This window comes from Trichechus manatus, unplaced genomic scaffold (genome assembly GCF_000243295.1).
Source record: "Trichechus manatus latirostris isolate Lorelei unplaced genomic scaffold, TriManLat1.0 scaffold00229, whole genome shotgun sequence".
Lineage (NCBI taxonomy): Eukaryota > Metazoa > Chordata > Mammalia > Sirenia > Trichechidae > Trichechus > Trichechus manatus.
Genome location: NW_004444165.1, coordinates 342,333 through 359,858, shown reverse-complemented (window position 1 = coordinate 359,858; position 17,526 = coordinate 342,333). Strand labels below are relative to the sequence as shown.

At 35.7% G+C, this 17,526-nt stretch overlaps 1 protein-coding gene across 1 annotated transcript in view; it reads left to right on the top strand.

The window, feature by feature from the left end:
• Positions 1-12,959, top strand: part of EPHA6 (EPH receptor A6) — a 1,147,205-nt gene extending 1,134,246 nt beyond the window's left edge. The window contains 2 exon segments of the mRNA XM_004389015.3: positions 11,328-11,477; positions 12,497-12,959. Coding sequence (XP_004389072.1) covers positions 11,328-11,477; positions 12,497-12,611 — 265 coding nt within the window. The 3' untranslated portion in view covers positions 12,612-12,959.
• Positions 12,960-17,526: the final 4,567 nt, after the last annotated feature.

Genomic DNA, 17,526 nt, shown 5'->3' with positions numbered 1-17,526 from the left:
AGCACCTGATTTATGAAACGGGAATAAGCTTGAGTTCAGGAGATAAAAGATTTATTATCGGGGAAGGAAAACCAGTGTGTCTTAGTAACTGACTGAATATGGAGGGAGAAGGAGAGAAACGAACCAAGGATGTTTATCATGTTTCTTTCTTAAACCAGCTGGTTGATAGCATTGCCATTCACTGCCAGAGAAAAGAAGAGGGACATGTTTTTTGAATGGAAATGAGACCTTTGAGCATGCTGAGTTGTAGATGCCTGAGAGACATCTAAGTGAGATGTCCGGTGGGTACTTGTATTTATAGGTTGAACCTCCGGTAAAAAGACCTCAGCTGGAGCTGTAGATTTGGAGATCATCAGCATATAGATTGTAGACAAAGCTTTAATAGTAGCTAAGATCACTCATGGAGAATATAAAGAATGAGAATAAGCAGAGGAAAAGAACGCAACCCTCTGGAACACCAAGATTTGAGAAATGAACTAAAGAAGAGTACCCAAAGGAGACTGAGAAAGAAGACCCAGATAAGCAATGAGGAAAACAGGGGAAGAACAGTAACATAGAGGCCAAAAGAGGAGAGATTTTCAAGGAGTACAATGATGTCCAAGGCTTCAGAGAGCTCCAGTAAGATAAAAAGTGAAATGTGTCCATTGGATTTAGCAAGGAGGTATTTACAGAGTGCCTTTGCAAGCACATTTTTATTCACTTGTATAAGACCGATTGCAATGGAAGAGGAGTGAATAAGGTCAGAGAGAATGTAGTACTAATTATGTAGTACTAATTTTTTTCTTTTTTAAGAAACATTTTAAAGGGGAAAAAAAAGCAGAGGAAATGTTTCTTAGTTTTTATTTTTATTGTGGAAGAGAACTGGGCATGTTTTAACAGTGAGGGGAAAAGCTAATAGATAGGAATCATGGAACGTATCTTCATTTAAAAAAAAAAAACAGTTACCGACGAGTCGGTTCCAACTCATAGAGACTTATACAGAGTAGAACTGCCCCATAGGGTTTCCAAGGAGCAGCTGGTGGATTTGAACTGCCCACCTTTTGGTTAGCAGCCAAGCTCTTACCCAGTGCACCACCAGGGCTCCAAGTTTTCATTAACGGAGACATTTATAAACTGAAATCATTTAATCTGAACCTCTTGTTATGGTAACAAGATTCCACAGACAGCACCCATCAACAAAGCTCTTTCACTATTTTTAAGGTTATAGAAGCAGGCAGGTAAGAGCCCAATGCAGAAACCTAGTAGGAAACATTTTGGAGGAAAGCAGATAAAACAGAATTTTTTCCCTGCATTTTGAAGATTATGAATGTTCATTGTATTTGGAAAATATTAATGAAGAATCTAAGTTGAGAAAATGCCAAAAAGTAAAAAGAATCCAGAGGTCAAGTCGATATTGGTGGGGGGTGGGGGGGAAAGGTAGTGTCAGAAGACCAGAGGTCTATGATTTAGTGGGGTGTGCAGTAACCCCGAGGAACAGGCCAGTAAGTGGCAGACTCTGTCACAGCACTGCCACTGGCAGGCCGGGAGTTGGGTGCTTTATATAAAGTTGGCAGCTTGATTCAATTCTAAAGTCTAATGTCTGGGAGACCAAATGGAACTTTTTGTGACTGATTTGCTATCCTTGTTTCTGACAAAGACATATGTGTGACTGCTTTTGCCCTTAATATATTTTTGTTTCAGAAACAAAAAGAACCAGAGTTCTATGGGCATCATGCCTGAACCTTTACCAGCATTCTTGCTGAGTTCCCCTTTTTCACACCTGCCTCAGTCTAAGGCACATCCAACTACCCACTGGGCCATAGTTAGGGATCTTATAATATTTTAGCTCTTGGAGAACTGGAACCACCACCTTCCTTAGTACACATAAGTTAATCCCCTCATCCCCAATGCCACCCACCCTCCCTGTCCCTGATCCCAGAGAACTGGGACTGTTTAGAGAGAAGAGATGTAGTATATTAAGGTATATTCATCTTAGCTAAAGAATGCCTGGTTTGTTTTATGCTTATAAATCTGTGACACTACCCTTCCACCTTCCAAATTCCAGAGACCAGCTGTCTGCCTCAGAATGATTTTGGGTTAAGGAAACATGGAAGAGTGTGAAATTTCAATCTTTCCTCTCATGTTATCTCTCAGACATGTAAAGGAGTCTGTTTAATCCACAGCCACTCTTAGTAAAATCTCCTGCACTCTCCTTCTCTACTATCCCCAAACACCCAGGCTTTTCTCACACTTCTATACTAACATAACTCTCTCATCCACTAAGTCCCCACGGTTTTTTTCCGCTCTAATTGCTTTTATCTCAAGATTTCACCTGAGAAGTTTTTATCCTTTCTCTCATCAGAGTCATGAAAAGGGAAGAAATTAAGGAAATAAAGGGAGATGAGAAAAGCTGTGAAAGCCACAGCTTCATAATTTTATACTCATGTAATGGAAATTTCAGAAACTTTGTACCTGTAATCTTTCCTTTTAAAAGACAGAACGCCTAATAGAAAAAAAAAAAGTTAGGTCAAAATGTGGACAGAGAAATCTCTCATTATTTGGAGCTGCAGTTCTCACCTTTTTCTTCTGCTGACATTCTTGTACCTGACAGACTCCCACGGGAATATTCAGAGTTCTGTGCCATTCCCAGCATGCTTGCTTTCTCTCCTAGTCGAGAAAGTATATGCATGTATAAGCGAAAGTGGAGATATTATAACCTTAAATCCACTCAGCTGTAAAAAATAATTTGCAAAAGTACTTTATTAACATAGGTGGTCAATCTTTCATAAATGTGAATATAAAACTACCCTCATGTTCATTCACTTTATAATGATGCCTTATAACCAACTTTCAAATAATTACTTGGAACTGTCACATGGTGCATGGCCCCTGGGAGAAAAGGCTAGGCTTGAGACCAAGGCTGTGTGGAGAATACCATCTGGGGCAGTGCCTAGCAATGCCCGTTGAGACACCTGCAGCTCCCTCTCCCCTGTCAGGACCAATCTTGTAGCTGCTCACAACCACAAGTCAAGCAGGCCCCCATAGAGTCTGGGGTTACATCAAGGGTCCTGTAGTTTAATAACACAAAGTGGCTCAATGGCCTTATGCATGAAGGGACTTCCATCCATCCTTACCTCCCCCACCCCACTCCCATTGTCCTACACATTCATTCTCCAACCTCATCAACCCCCAGCTTTGCTTTCCCCAAACACTGCAATCTGCGGAGTGCATTCAGTTGCAGTCATTGGCTTTTGGACAGAGATGCCGTTTAATGGGAAAATAATACTTTCCTCTAACCCCTGATCCAGGTCCTCAGCATGTCTCTGGCATAGAATTTTATGTATTAGGGGCTGCTTGACCATCTGCTGAAAGGTGGCATCCAGGGATGGGCACCAGATGCCCAGATGGTCCATGCCAGTCCATGATATTGCCTGCCTCAGAAATCATGTGCCGCCTAGGCCAAGACACGTATGAACATTCTCACTACACACTGGGTCATAGTTAGGGATCTTAGACTATTCTAGCTCTGAGGGAACTGTAACTACCATCTTCCTTAGTACATAAGAGTCTATTAGTGAACTTTCAATCACTTGACTTCCAGTACTCTGTGAATCATGAAGGCAGTGGAAAGCTCAAACCAGTACCACAATAAAGAACCTCTGGTTTCAAGAACTGGAGTAAACGTTATAAAACTGAATAGTATTACCTCCTTTCATCCAGTTTATAAACCAGTTTGTAATGCTACCTTCTGAGAACAAACGTTTGCAATGATTTGATATAAAATTTTTCATTCATTTCAAAAAAATCTTGCTCAGAGCTGCCTAAGATATACATATCAGCGCTTACAAAGTCATGGACAACTTGTTTTGTTTTGATATTTGTTACTAGCACAATGATGTATTTCATGACAAAGAAATACATGGCTGGCCAAAGCCAGTGTTGTAATTAAGTGATAAGCAAATTTTGTGGAAGTAATATAGATATTAAATATTAATCAGGAGATGTGAAACTCTACCTGTTAGGCAACCTGCAGTCAATTCACATGAACTGCTGCCACACGATAATAATACTACTAATGGTAACACCAGTGCTAATACTAATACAAATTCCAGTACACACTATCAACAATAACTGTTGCTGCCATTTGTTGAGAGCCACTATGTGCCAGTCATTGTACCAGACACTTTTAAAGGTTATGTCATTTTATCCTCACTATTATTACCTCATCTCCTATAAGGAAATGAAGACTCAAAGAGACTAATTTTACTAAGGTTACACAGGAAGTAATTAGTAGATCAGGAGTTTGAACAAAGTCTACCAACTCTAAAGCCTTTATTCTTTCCACTACACAGTATAGAATCACACAAAATGGCAAGATGCTTCCCAATACAGTTCTGTTTCAGAAATATGATTATAGGAAAGGAGGGTATATTTTCACATTTCCGGATAAATAGAGTTTCTCTGGGCTAATCAGATTTCATAAATGGAGTATATTCAAATCCTAAAAAGAATTTTTAGTGGGCACAGTGAATTATTTTATGTATCACTAAAAAAATACAAGGGATAAATAGCAGACACATAGTCCATGTATCACCCTAACATTCCCCTACAATGCATAGCCATTTGAAGAACATTACTTGAAAAAAGAAAGTAGTAACTACAACAAAATGGAGAAATAAAGAAAATACGGCAGCAGCGGAGTGCCAGAATCACATTCTCAGGCAATTCTGCAGATTGAATTTTTCCAGTGTTACCAAATATATGCTTTGTTTTTTTCCTTGCCATGGCAGACATTTCTAATCATCACAGCACTCTTTCCCAGTGAGCCCAGATGCTGCCTTGGTATCCTTTTCAAGACCACATTTTGATAACCGTTGCCAATGAATTGCAGTTGGCATGTGATGTGAAATTTATTTTCTGTCCCTGCATTATTCTCACAAAATAGGCTTTCCTTAAGATTCAGTGATCTAGTACTCTAGCTATAGGGGCTATGCACTGGGTATTGTTCTCAGAATGACGTACAAGAAATTTTAAGAAGTATCATTCCTGCTCTCCATCTATTCCTCCTAATGCTTGAACACATCTACAATTTTAAAATTTATGCTGAATTTCATTCCTTTATATCTTCCACAAGTTATCAACCTTTATTATGAGAATCAAATAATCATAACATTAAAAAAAAAAAAAACCTGGACACCTTCTAAGTAAAATGGTTGACCCCCATAAAAAAAATCCATGTTCCCAATTTAACACTGTGGAAATTCATACTGTTTGAAACAAATAGATATTGACTGGGAATTAATTTTAAACATGGAAATATAATTTTCAACACCAGAATATCAATCCCTTCATTATTCAATTTTTTTTTTAAATTAAGAGCTTTAAAATGTAGGAATTCACAGCCCATTATAGTCACAACAGATACTCACCCATAAGCATGAAATATCCATAAGCTATTTGGCATGGTTATGCACATTCCAGGTTTTACTCCAGCTTTTGAGTAAAATTCCACTTTAAAATTTTCAGAGAATATGAAGATTCTTTCATTAATTTAATTTGTGTTTAAATTGAATAGTTGACTTAATTTTAGGGCAAAGTTCTCCTTTTTTATCTTATTAAGTAAATTCTTCCTTTAGCAGTCACATCCAGTTGATTTCGACTCGTAACGACCCTGTGTGACAGAGTAGAACTGCTCCATCGGGTTTTCTAGGCTGCAGTCTTAACAGAAGCAAATTGCCAGGTCCTTCTCTCATGGAGATGCTGAGTGGGTTCAAACCGCCAACCTTTCCGTTAGCAGCCAAGTGTTTAACTGATTGCGCCACTACGCCTCTTTTAGAGATCAGGTCCAAAACCAAACCAAACCCATTGCTGATTAATCGATTCTGACTCATAATGATCCTACAGGAAAGAGCAGAGCTGCCCCATAGGGTTTCCAAGGTTGTAATCTTCACGGAAGCCGACTGCCATGTTTTTCTCCCACTGAGCAGCTGGTGAGTTCGAACTACCCACTTTTCAGTTAGCAGCCAAGCACTTAACCACTGCACCACCAGGGCTCAGAGGTCAGGTAGGTAGTGTATATTCGGAGATTAATTTATGGATTAACTGAGTAGTGTGAAGGGTAGTCACTGACTCATCAGAAGGTCATGTGAAAGCAATGATATTGAGTAAGGTGAAGGCTGCTATGGTGGCTCTGACTATAATTGAATATGAACCCTTAACCTGTGATATTGTCACCTCATTGCACCTCTAACTGCATCATCCTCCATTTTGAAACCTATAAAGTTAGAGATAAGCAAAAATTTTCACAATGCAAGAAATAAATTAAATAAACAGCATATTCAGTAATAGATAGACCATTACATTAACAGCCATTCACTCTTCTAGGAATTAAGTGAAAATAGATCATTCATTATGAATCGGCCATCATGTCAGGGAACAAACTTTTCTGCAGACGATTTCATATTCAAGTCTAAATCATCACTTATTTAATGAATTCCTTTAATGCACTCAGCATTGTGCTAAGGCCTATTAAAAAAAAAAAAAGAAAGAAAGAAAGAAAGATGTGTGAGACATTGTTCCTGCCATCAGGGAGTTTTCATTTATTTTAAAGAAAATTCTTCCTTCTTACACATTTTTCCTAAAGAAGTAATTTAACTGAAGAAAAAAGATACATGTTCTAAGACTGCATGTCATCTGTAATAAAACAATGTTGTTAGCAATCTAATACTCTAACTTCAGGGAATTAACTCAATGAATTATGAAGCATCAACTTATAGGATATTATACGCTTATTTGAATAATAGCTATGAAGATTGTAGAAACATGGAAAATAGTCATAAATATGGGACATTAAGCACAATAGAATAAAATAGAATGGACCCCATCTTTACAGCTATGCTAACTATCTATAAATGTAACAGCCAGGGGGAAAAAGTTGTATTAGGATCATAAGGGGAGAAAGAACCCTGGTGGTACAGTGATTAAGCACTTGGCTGCCAACCAAAAGGTCCACAGTTCAAACCCACTAGCTGCTCCGTGGGAGAAAGATGTGGCAATCCGCTTCTGTAAAAGTTTACAGCCTTGGAAACCCTATGGGGCAGTTCTACTCTCTCTTGTCAGGTCACTATGAGTTGGAATCAACTCAGTGACAACGAGTTTTGTTTTGGTTTTAAGGGGAGAAAAACTCTTAAGCACATGATGGTTTCATATTAAAACAGGATCTTAATGGAAATTGTGTATCTCAAAGTATAACCTTTTTTGAATAATTCTTAATAGACCTACTACTATTATATTTATATAGTAGTAGTAGACCTATTAACATAAAGCATAGAAAACTTCGGAAGATTGAAACCTTCATTTTCAATGACAGAGATGACACCTATTGATAACTTATTTAAGAACCTTCTAAATTAAAAGAACAGTACTGTTGTGAGTTCAAAGGACTCATTAGAATAAAAATTTCTTGGCTCTGTCACTGCTGTTTATTTTTACATATTCAAATGTATTTTGAATGTATATTTATTACACCTTAAATGTAGCATTACCTATTATATGTATACTCCAGCCCTTTCCCTAACCTAAATTAACAGTAATTCATACCTGGAATTTTCTAAATTCTATTCCCTCCTCATTTTTCTAAGGAAAAGAGTAGACCCTTAACCCGTTTCACAACAGTATGTGCTTTTTTCAGTATGAGCTGCAGGTATTGCTGTAAAGATATTTCTCTGGTGGGCAGCAGCCACAAATCACCAACTAGCAGAAATTTCTACGTGCTCAGCAAATAGCAGGCTAAATTTATCATTGTATGTATTTGTTAAGAACGGGCATTTATTGTTTATTAGGTAATTTTCCAGAGAATTCATGTGAGGGTGATGGTACCCAACCCTTGAAACCAGAAAATAGCAGCACTTTTCAACTTCATTATGAGATAAAGTGAAAGAAAAGTTATCGCACGGTGGCTGTGAATAATGAGGGGACCCTGACCTTACTAAATCAACTGCCAGTGCAGTTGTATAGAGGCCAGAGAGTAACTAGGTTACTAAAGATGTGTGGAGAGAAAGGGAATTATGGTATTGTAACATTTTGGAGCAAATGGTGTATGCTTTTCAACAGGGAAATAGGTCATTTAGTATACAAAGTGTCCTTCCATGACCTTTTTATACTAAGGACATAAAATTAGCAAATTACATTTCCACTTACCAATTACATGAAATTGTGAAAGCTCAAGAGTTATTCTAGCGTTATCTCGGGAGAGAGAAGTAGAAGTCATCTTACTACATGGGTACATCAAGAATGGCATAGGAATTGGAAGGGAAGTCGCTTAAAGACATTCTTCTAATTTCATTCAACGTCAATAAACTTCTTTGACAAGTAATTAAAAGGTACGAGAGCCACACATTCTCTCAGTTTTCTAACGTGTGTGGCTTTATTTATGTTAATAAGAACAAGGGTACTCTAGTCATTTTGATATTTAAACTTAGTCAATGAAGCAGCATTTCCCAAATTGTTTATTCTGTAGAAATTGGTCAAATAATTTATGAAAATAATGCGGGAGCTATTCTGAATCCTCTTAGTCATAATCATATTAGAGTAGAGAAGGCTCTGAGAAATGCTGCAACTAAAAAACCTATTTAACTCTTTGCCACAGAGATCTTTACTATTATGTATTTTATATGTGAGTTTTTCTTTATTTGCTAATACTTATTAACATGAAAACCTCTAGGAAACACTGAGAAAGTATAGCTACAATTTAAGTATTTGTTGGTAGATGCTATGATAGCTTTTCTACTAATGGATATGACTTATCTTTGTTTCAGGTCAGATCAGGAATCATTCTGAGATTAGTTAGAATGAAACAACCCACAATCAAATAGAATTGCATTTGTAGTATAGGAGAAAAGAATGTGGCTTAACAGCCTCTAAAATAGGAAATGTGGTAATAGAATTGAGTAGTGGTAAAAAGGTCACAAGTCACTGTTAAAGGTAACCAGACTTAGTATGAGGTATAGTATAGTCACAAGATTCACGCATTTAACTTATGCAAATTCCAGTTATATATAAAGAGCAAAACTTTGTATTTCTTCCTATTATCCCTCTTCAGCCCACCCCACCGTCAACTAGACCTCCGTTTAGAAAAAGGGAGGTCAGCTTGACAATCAAAGGATAACAAAAGAAATGAATTCTAGGCTTTTAGTAGGGGGTCTGTACTGAACAATTCAAAGGGCACCTTTCAGAATTTTCTGAATCGTATGGGGTCTACAGTGTACAACCTGTGTGGCCATGCACAACAGCCCTGGCTTTTGTGCTCCTAAAGATCCGGGCCCTGGTGATTTAAGGGTAATTTACAGGATTTTTAAGGTTAATTTTTATTGTTAGAAATTTTAATTCTCACCTTATGTACACATCTTTCTATTTTCTGTAGACCTTAGCACAATGCTGAGTGCATTACAGGAATTCATTAAATTAGTGATGATTTAGAGTTAAATATAAAATTGTCTACATAAAAGTTTGGTCCTGACATGATGGCTGATTCATAATGAACAGATATCGTTCCTGACATCAGGGAGTTTTACCATACTCTTTAAAAACAAATTCTTCTTTCGTATGCATTTTTCCCAAGGAAGTAATTCAACTTCACTCCCATGTATTTTTAGCAGAACCATCCCAGAGTATATAGCATGTATATGCTTTTTGCTTCACAGTGGAGGAATTTTTATTTCATATGGTTTAATCATGTGTGTTCTTATGTTATCAGTTTCTAGTATAAGGCTGAGATAGTTCAAATATGAATGGTAAAAACATTACAAAGAAACTTTCCAAATATGAATGTCAAAAACCATGGCACTAGTTGTCTCTATGCATTCTTTCATTCTTTAACTTTATAAAAAATGAAAAGCAAAGGAAATGACAGTTGGATTAACCCTCAATATTCTAATAAAAATAAGTCAGTGATTCATTTCTATTAGGAAAGGTTTTCATTACTTAAATAAAGCTAATTTGACTCAAACACCAAGTATTTTAAAAACAAAAAGATTGTTACTGTTTTACTAGTTGATATAAACTCTTAAATATAAGAATTTTTTAAATGATATATTTATTACCCTAGAAGGATGATAACATACCTGTTACCATAAAAGCACTTTAATACCAAGTACTTTTTAAAAACATACAAAATATTTTTAATATTAATTTTCATTAATTGTTAATTACTGTAAGGAGAATAATACAGTTAATTGCCAGCATGTATTAAATACACAATTCTGAGTTATTTTTACTATAATTCCTAAGGTTAATACCATTTTTATTCTCCCTGCATGACTTTAGCTGTTATATTCATACATATAAATGTATGTATACACGCACACACACACACACACACACACACACATCCCCTACACTTTCCAAAATCATACTTTTATATTATTTTTAGGTTAGAACTACAAACGTCTCCCCAGTTGGAGTCCCTTTGAACCAGATCTTAAACACAAAAATACAGATCCACCGATGATAGATAAGAGTCCTGCTGGCACAAACAGTTAAGTGCTTGGCTGCTAACCGAAAGGTTGGCGGTTTGAACCCACCCAGTGGCTCCACGGTAGAAAGACCTGGAGATCAGCTTCTGTAAAGATTACAGCCAAGAAAACCCTATGGGGCAATTCTACTCTGTCACATAGGTCACTTTTAGTTGAAATCGACTCCATGCCACCCAACAACAACAAATGCTGGATTCCTTTTTCTTCTTAACCTAAACTCACATTGATTTTGCTTTGTTTTGTGCCTTATTAATATCTGTGATCTGGCTACGTACTCTATATGTTTTGACATATGTAAATATTTTTCATGCAACTGAACTCTATGTAAGTATAAACTACTTTTTAATAGATAATAATGCATGTTGAATGTTTGAGAACAAACAAATGAAGGCTTCATCAATGAATTCACCATAAAAAGGAAGAGGAACTATCATAGCAAATGAGGAAGAGGCAGAAGAGCATGGATTCACTGGCATTATCAGAAAGAGTGGGAGTGAGCAGCCTGTGGCTAGTGACTTTCCAAGTCAGTGTGGGAATAGGCTGTTCCTCAAGTTTGAAAACACAATTGCATACAGGAGAAAAAAAGTAGGAAGAAGTTAGCAAGATGTGAGTTTTGTCAAGATCTATCAAGTGTGTAGTGACAAAGAGCAGAAAAAGACTAAAGAAATTGACAAACATTTCACAGTAAGATGGAAAATTCGAGATTGTTTTTAATGCAAGATAAAAAACATTAGATGTAAGAATATTGTTAAAGGAAATTGAGTAATTCTTGTTTATCTGACTCAAATGGTCTGCTTTTTTTTGTTTTCCTTGTAGAATGCCAGAGTCTCCTGGTGAAGTTCCTGAATATCCTTTGTTTGTCACAGTTGGTGACTGGCTGGATTCTATAAAGATGGGGCAATATAAGAATAACTTCATGGCAGCAGGGCTTACGAATTTTGACTTGATTTCAAGAATGGGCATTGAGTAAGTGGTACTAGGGTTGTTACTGTATTTAGATGCTCTACTCAGGTGATTATGAATTCAAATGCAGTATCAGGAACACCATGGTTAATCTACCTTTCTTAAGGCTGGCATGGCCGTTCCATGTCTTTTCTCACTGTTTCAGACTATTGTTTTAGTGGAAGTTGGATGGATATTCTACTTTTAACTATTATTCTTTGAAAAAATATATTTAATTCAAACAGCCTTTTAAAATATTTTTAATTGCTTTCTGAACTTACTCTCATTCACATCATAGACTTTACATTAACATAGTTTTACCTGGACAAATTATTAACAACTCACGTATATCAACATTGCATAGTCCATTACTATTACCTTCGTCAAATTAATACATTACCATGTCATTTCAGAGGTCCTTTGCACATTATAATGGCTGGGCATTTTTCCACTGTTTCAAAGATTCTCCTTTGCCTGAGTATAATAAAATGCTGAACATAAATTTAAAAGATCAGATACTAAAACTATTAGATTCAGCCGTATGAAATTGCCATTATTTTAAGCAATGGCAATTTCATATTGTTCGACATAATACAATGGCAGTTTTTTTTCAGGTTATTGAAAGACCATGAGGACTCAAAAGGAGTACACATTATACTTCCCACCTTACATGCTCACCGTTTTGTTAATACTGTTGCAAATTTATATAATTACCTAAATTATGTAATCTTTAGGCCTATGAAATTTCTGAGCATTACATAGATACTTGAATTTGAAATTTTTCCTTATACCCTTAAAATTTGAGATTAACTTGATGTATTCTTTGGCACCTGGGAGAAGGAAAATGAACAAATGCTTGCTTTTCATTTATATCTCTGCTTAAACTCTCATTTTACCAGCTGTACTCTTTTTGGAAAATTCTTAATGCAAATCTGACATGGTGCATATTTACAAGACCTAAATGTTCATTTTTTTCTCTCTCATACTTACCAATCTAATTTTGTGATATTTATATTCACTTTCTCTGTCTCTCACTCTCTCAGTGACATTAGAAGAATTGGAGTCATACTCATTGGACACCAGAGGCGAATAGTCAGCAGTATACAGACTTTACGTTTACACATGATGCACATACAGGAGAAAGGATTTCATGTTTGAAAGTACTACAAGCACCTGTGTTTTGTGCCTCAGCATTTCTAAAATGAAAGATACCCTCTACACTATGCTCTCTTCTGATTCTCCGAACATCACTTCATAAACTACAGTCTCCTGTTCAGACTATGGGTACACACCTTAGGTTTTTCTTCCAACCTGGATTTTAAAATCATACTACATAGCTCCTCTCACAATTACCTGCAAATAAAACCGAGGCTCACTGCAGATTGTTGCTACGTGGTGGTAAATAACTCAGCATGGATGTGTAACTTTGTATTCGGGAAGTGTGCGCTGATTTACCCAAAAGGAATTTGCCCAGGCGTGTCTTCCTTAATGACGTATTTAGAGTTTGATGGTAGATGAAAAAGAAGTCAATTACTTTTCTTTCATGTTTAGTGATCAAGCAGCTTCCAAACTGACATATTTATTTTTAGATAATTATATTCAACTCTATGGGTTGTATTGTTGCTTTATTTTCTAATAGTTTAATTGTTCGTACCTGATGTTGTTGGGATTATTTGCAGAAATGACCAATGATTTCATGTAGTGAATCCTTGTCATGTGTGACTATGGGGAGAAGAGGGTTATCAGGGAGGGAAAGGGACAAAAGTACTGTGCTTTTAAATCTTCTAAGGCTGGGTTTGTCTTTTTTTTTTTTAATTAACTTGAGAGTTTCCTAAATATTTCACAGTAGATGGTAGTTTAGAGGCTTTTCACCTCTAATTTCTATTAACTATAGTCTATTTCTCTACTACCTTATGAAGATCACCCCCGGAAAGGTTAAGAGTGAGTCCAATGCTATAATGGTTTCCAAAGAGTGAAGCATGCAATAAACCCATGACTGCTCCTTTGGTTCATCTTTACAAGTTTGCAAAAGCAATTATCAAGACACTGAGAAAATTAAGTGTTCTCAGTAGAATTACTTTGAATAAAAATCAAAGATTATAGCCTTAGATCTAATGTAAAAAGATTAATTAATTAAACAGAATTTTGTGATTGTTATACAGGGGAGCAAGAAAATAAACATCTAGCTAGTTTGTCTGATATTGGTGCAATCTGCAAGTTTAAGAATTTTTATGTTTTATTAAAAATAATAATAATAAGTTGCATGAACACGCTGAGCTGTTTTCCAAACCTTCCAAGAGACGAGTATGCCATTGCATACTCCAAAGAAAACAGATCTTACACATGAGCATATAGAAATTTTGTGTCAGCCTGGGTCCATAATACAGTAACATAAAAATGTGAGTATAGCTGACGTGTTGTTGTCATAATCTTCTGCTTTTCAGAGACTACAAAAATAAAGGAAAATTTATTTTTCAGTGAATTAAGCCGAGTCAGCTTATCAAAATACTGCTATCTTGTGGACTAACTCAATTATAAAATCCAATGCTCCCTGCAAAACTGAAAAAAAAAAAAAGAAGACTGCTGTGCTAGGTAGAAGAGTAGAGAGAATTCCTTAAGAGGGGAAAAAAGCACAGAGCAGGCTGTCTAAAGATGCTGATTTAATAAATTTGTTTTTATTTGATCTAAGAGATACTAGTGCACTACCCACATTCCCAAATTCCTACCTAAATTATATATTTTGGTGATAACTGTGTTCTCATTATTAAAGGAGGCTTACTTTCTCTTTTTCCTTATTTTAGGATTTTGTTGATTGCCCTATTAGACTAGACCATTCCGATTGTTTTCATTTGCTGATTTATCTTCTGGTTTTGCTTGCCACAGATAAATTTTTCTCACTTAAAAAAAGAAAAAGTATAGAGCTAGAAGGAAGAGAGTCTTTACAAGTATTCATTAAAGTATACTAAAAAAGAGAAAAGTGGGAAATTCATCACTTTTTAAGTAAGTGTGTCAGAAATAGCTAGCAACATTTTCCAGCCATCACCTGCATGGCTATGCATCACTCATAGACTATCTGCTGTTTGCTTGATACATTTACACAAATCTGGATCCATTTAGAGGAAATATAGAATTTCCATATGTGTCTGTCTTCAAATGTATATTAAATAGAAACAGATGTAAAACAGATTAAATTTATTAACCATATATATTTTTATAATACAACAAAAAAAGGTATTTAGAAAATAAGAAATAGAATAATTATGGTCTTCCATAGAACTCTGTCAGCAACTTCTGTGTACCTTAATGAAATAAATTTCTATTAAAGTATTTAAAATTCTATGGGATGGGCATTTAGTAATTGCAAAATTAAAGTTCTCTGTTAAGATTTTTTTTTCTTAAGAAGTTCTAACGATCTTATTCTAGAGCTTATTAATTTTTACCTCTTTTTTCCCCTAACATCTTTCTCTAGAACTATAAAACTGCATTTCACTTTGTCTCTCACCTACATGTTCTCTTTAAAATTCCTTTAAAACTACATTTCTATTTTTCAGAACTGTAAGCATGATAATTTTAAGTGTAATTTTGAACCTCATCATAGTCAAAGCAAGATTGAATTATGTGTGCGAAATTAAACAGATACATTAAAAAATAAGGATATCTATTTCTTTCCTGCCTACCAGTCACAGACCCTGTGATATTAACAGTTAAATTGCCAAACTCACTTGGAAATCTAACGTGAAACATTTTAAGATTTATTGGTGCACATAATTCAGTAATCAAAACTGTTTAATATGCATAAGCATAGAACTTAATTATAGAAAGAAAATGAACAACCTCCATAAATCACAAGCCTTCCGAAATAATCTTTGATAACTAAAATATGCATATACATTCATGTCCCTGCTTTATTTTAAACTTCCTAATCTATACTATTGAGGATTTTCTGTATTTTGAAAATCAGACAGTTGAGGAAAACCATTTTCATTTTCTTTTCTGAATAGTCAATTTCCAGTCTATAGACAACTCACTGTCTCATCATATCAAGCATATTTGGGGAAAAAGTGTTAAAACAATGCACCATCAAGGAGAGAGATGAGGTATGCAAGTTGTTGAACTAAAAAACATGTTTAAATAGCGATGAGAAATTGCAAAACTCTTGGCTTAACAACAATCAAGAATTACCAAACTTTTGGTAAATAAATATGAATGTTGTAATCAAAAAGATTTATCTTATTTCACTGTGTATTACTCTTTAAAGTCTATCCAACTAAATAGCCTGAATAAAACAGCCTCCCAGCTACAGCTTTAATGTCTATCTCAGCCCTTGAAGGGAAAACAAATCCAGATCCTATCCTTGAAAAGCAATGTCTTTACAGAAGGTCTTCTGAAGAGGTCGTTAAGATTACATATCACCCAAGCATGTTTCCTAAAAATCCATTTAGACTTCTTTCCCTCCCAAATTTCTGCTCTGTAAAAGGAGCCCTGGTGCCCAGTGGCTATAAGCCCTTGGCTGCTAACTGAAAGGTTGATGAGTCCAACCTACCAGCCACTCTGTGGGAGAAAGATGTGGCAGTCTGCTTCTGTAAACATTACAGCTTTGGAAACCCTATGTGGCAGTTCTACTCTATCCTATAGGGCTGCTGTGAGTCAGAAATGACTCAATGGCTATGGGTTTGGTTTTTTGGGTTAAGATAATCAGATAAATCTCTCATCTCAAAATTCCCACCTATACGACGTTTCTTTTTTCTATTCCTTGATTAAAATTTCTAAAACTTCCTTCCTCAGCCCCCTCTATCCTTCTCTCTTATTGCCCCATCCTACCTCTTATCCTTTCTCAGCTTCTACCACTCCACTCTTCATCCCTATCAGCACAGCAAAGGTAGCACAGTAAATCTCCTTAAAAGATCTTATATATCTCCTTAGAAGAGGCTGAAGGTGGAGGGAAGAAAGGTAGGTTGCAAAAGTTATACTTTAATATTATGGGTCCCTTCACATAAGTGGGAACATTTATACTTACAGAGGGTATAGGTTTTTCTTTAACTGAAAATTAAGTACTTTGGAAGTTAATTTTGAAATGGATGATGATTATCTTTTTCTTTAGCTTTAGCTGAGGAAGTTTATTATTAATTTAAAGGACATTAATATTTTAAGATTCAAAAACAGATTAGAAGCTCGCAGTTGGTGTCTGTGTCTGTATATAACAAAGAGATTAGAAGCAGATGCATCACTTCTTTTAGCATGATCACCTTAACCTTTCCAAGTTCAAATTCCATGAAGTAAATATAACAAACTCATAGTACTTCATGCTTAATCGAAAAATACTGTAATTCTTTCTATATGCAGACTCCATAGGTAGAGGAGTACACTGGATGAATTGATAGTATTCTTCCATCGGGACTTCAGGGACTCAAATCAACTAATTTTTTGTCTTTATGGTCAACATTTTCAATAATTTTTCAATCTTTGTAATGTTGAGTAAAGACAGTATAAGCTTAATTCAGTTCAGTTTAACAAACATCTATGGGGCACTTCCTCTACACTTAAAATTGTTTAAGGAAAAAATAAGTTTGAGACTTTACTTCCCTTCCTTTCATGTACCTCTCAAGCTTAAAATTTTGAGGTGAGAGCCTATTTGCTGTTTGCTGTGGTTGCCATGTCACTAGGGGTTGGCTGTTTCCAAAGAACAAAAAAATAAATAACTAGACACTTGTGCAATGCAAATTGGATTTGCAATTCCCTACAGGGAAGAAAAAAAATCTTGTACCTCAGATTTTCATAGGTTTCTTCCCAAATACCTCATATTTCCTCTGGCAGAAGAGAACATGCTTGTTGGGTCCTCTAAGACAGTCTCTCAATCCTTCTCATGAGTCACAGACTGTTATTGTCCAGTGGCAAGCTTTTCAGTTCATTTCTGGACTCACTACCTCAAAGGTGCTTCCAAATAGAAAACAACTGCCTTTGTTTAAAAACACTTCTGGAGTAGTCACTTGCCCAGGTCAATTCCCTGTTCCCAGTAAATAGAGTAAGTATGAACCTGCAATTGTTGCATAAAATCCTTTCAAACTCAATTCAT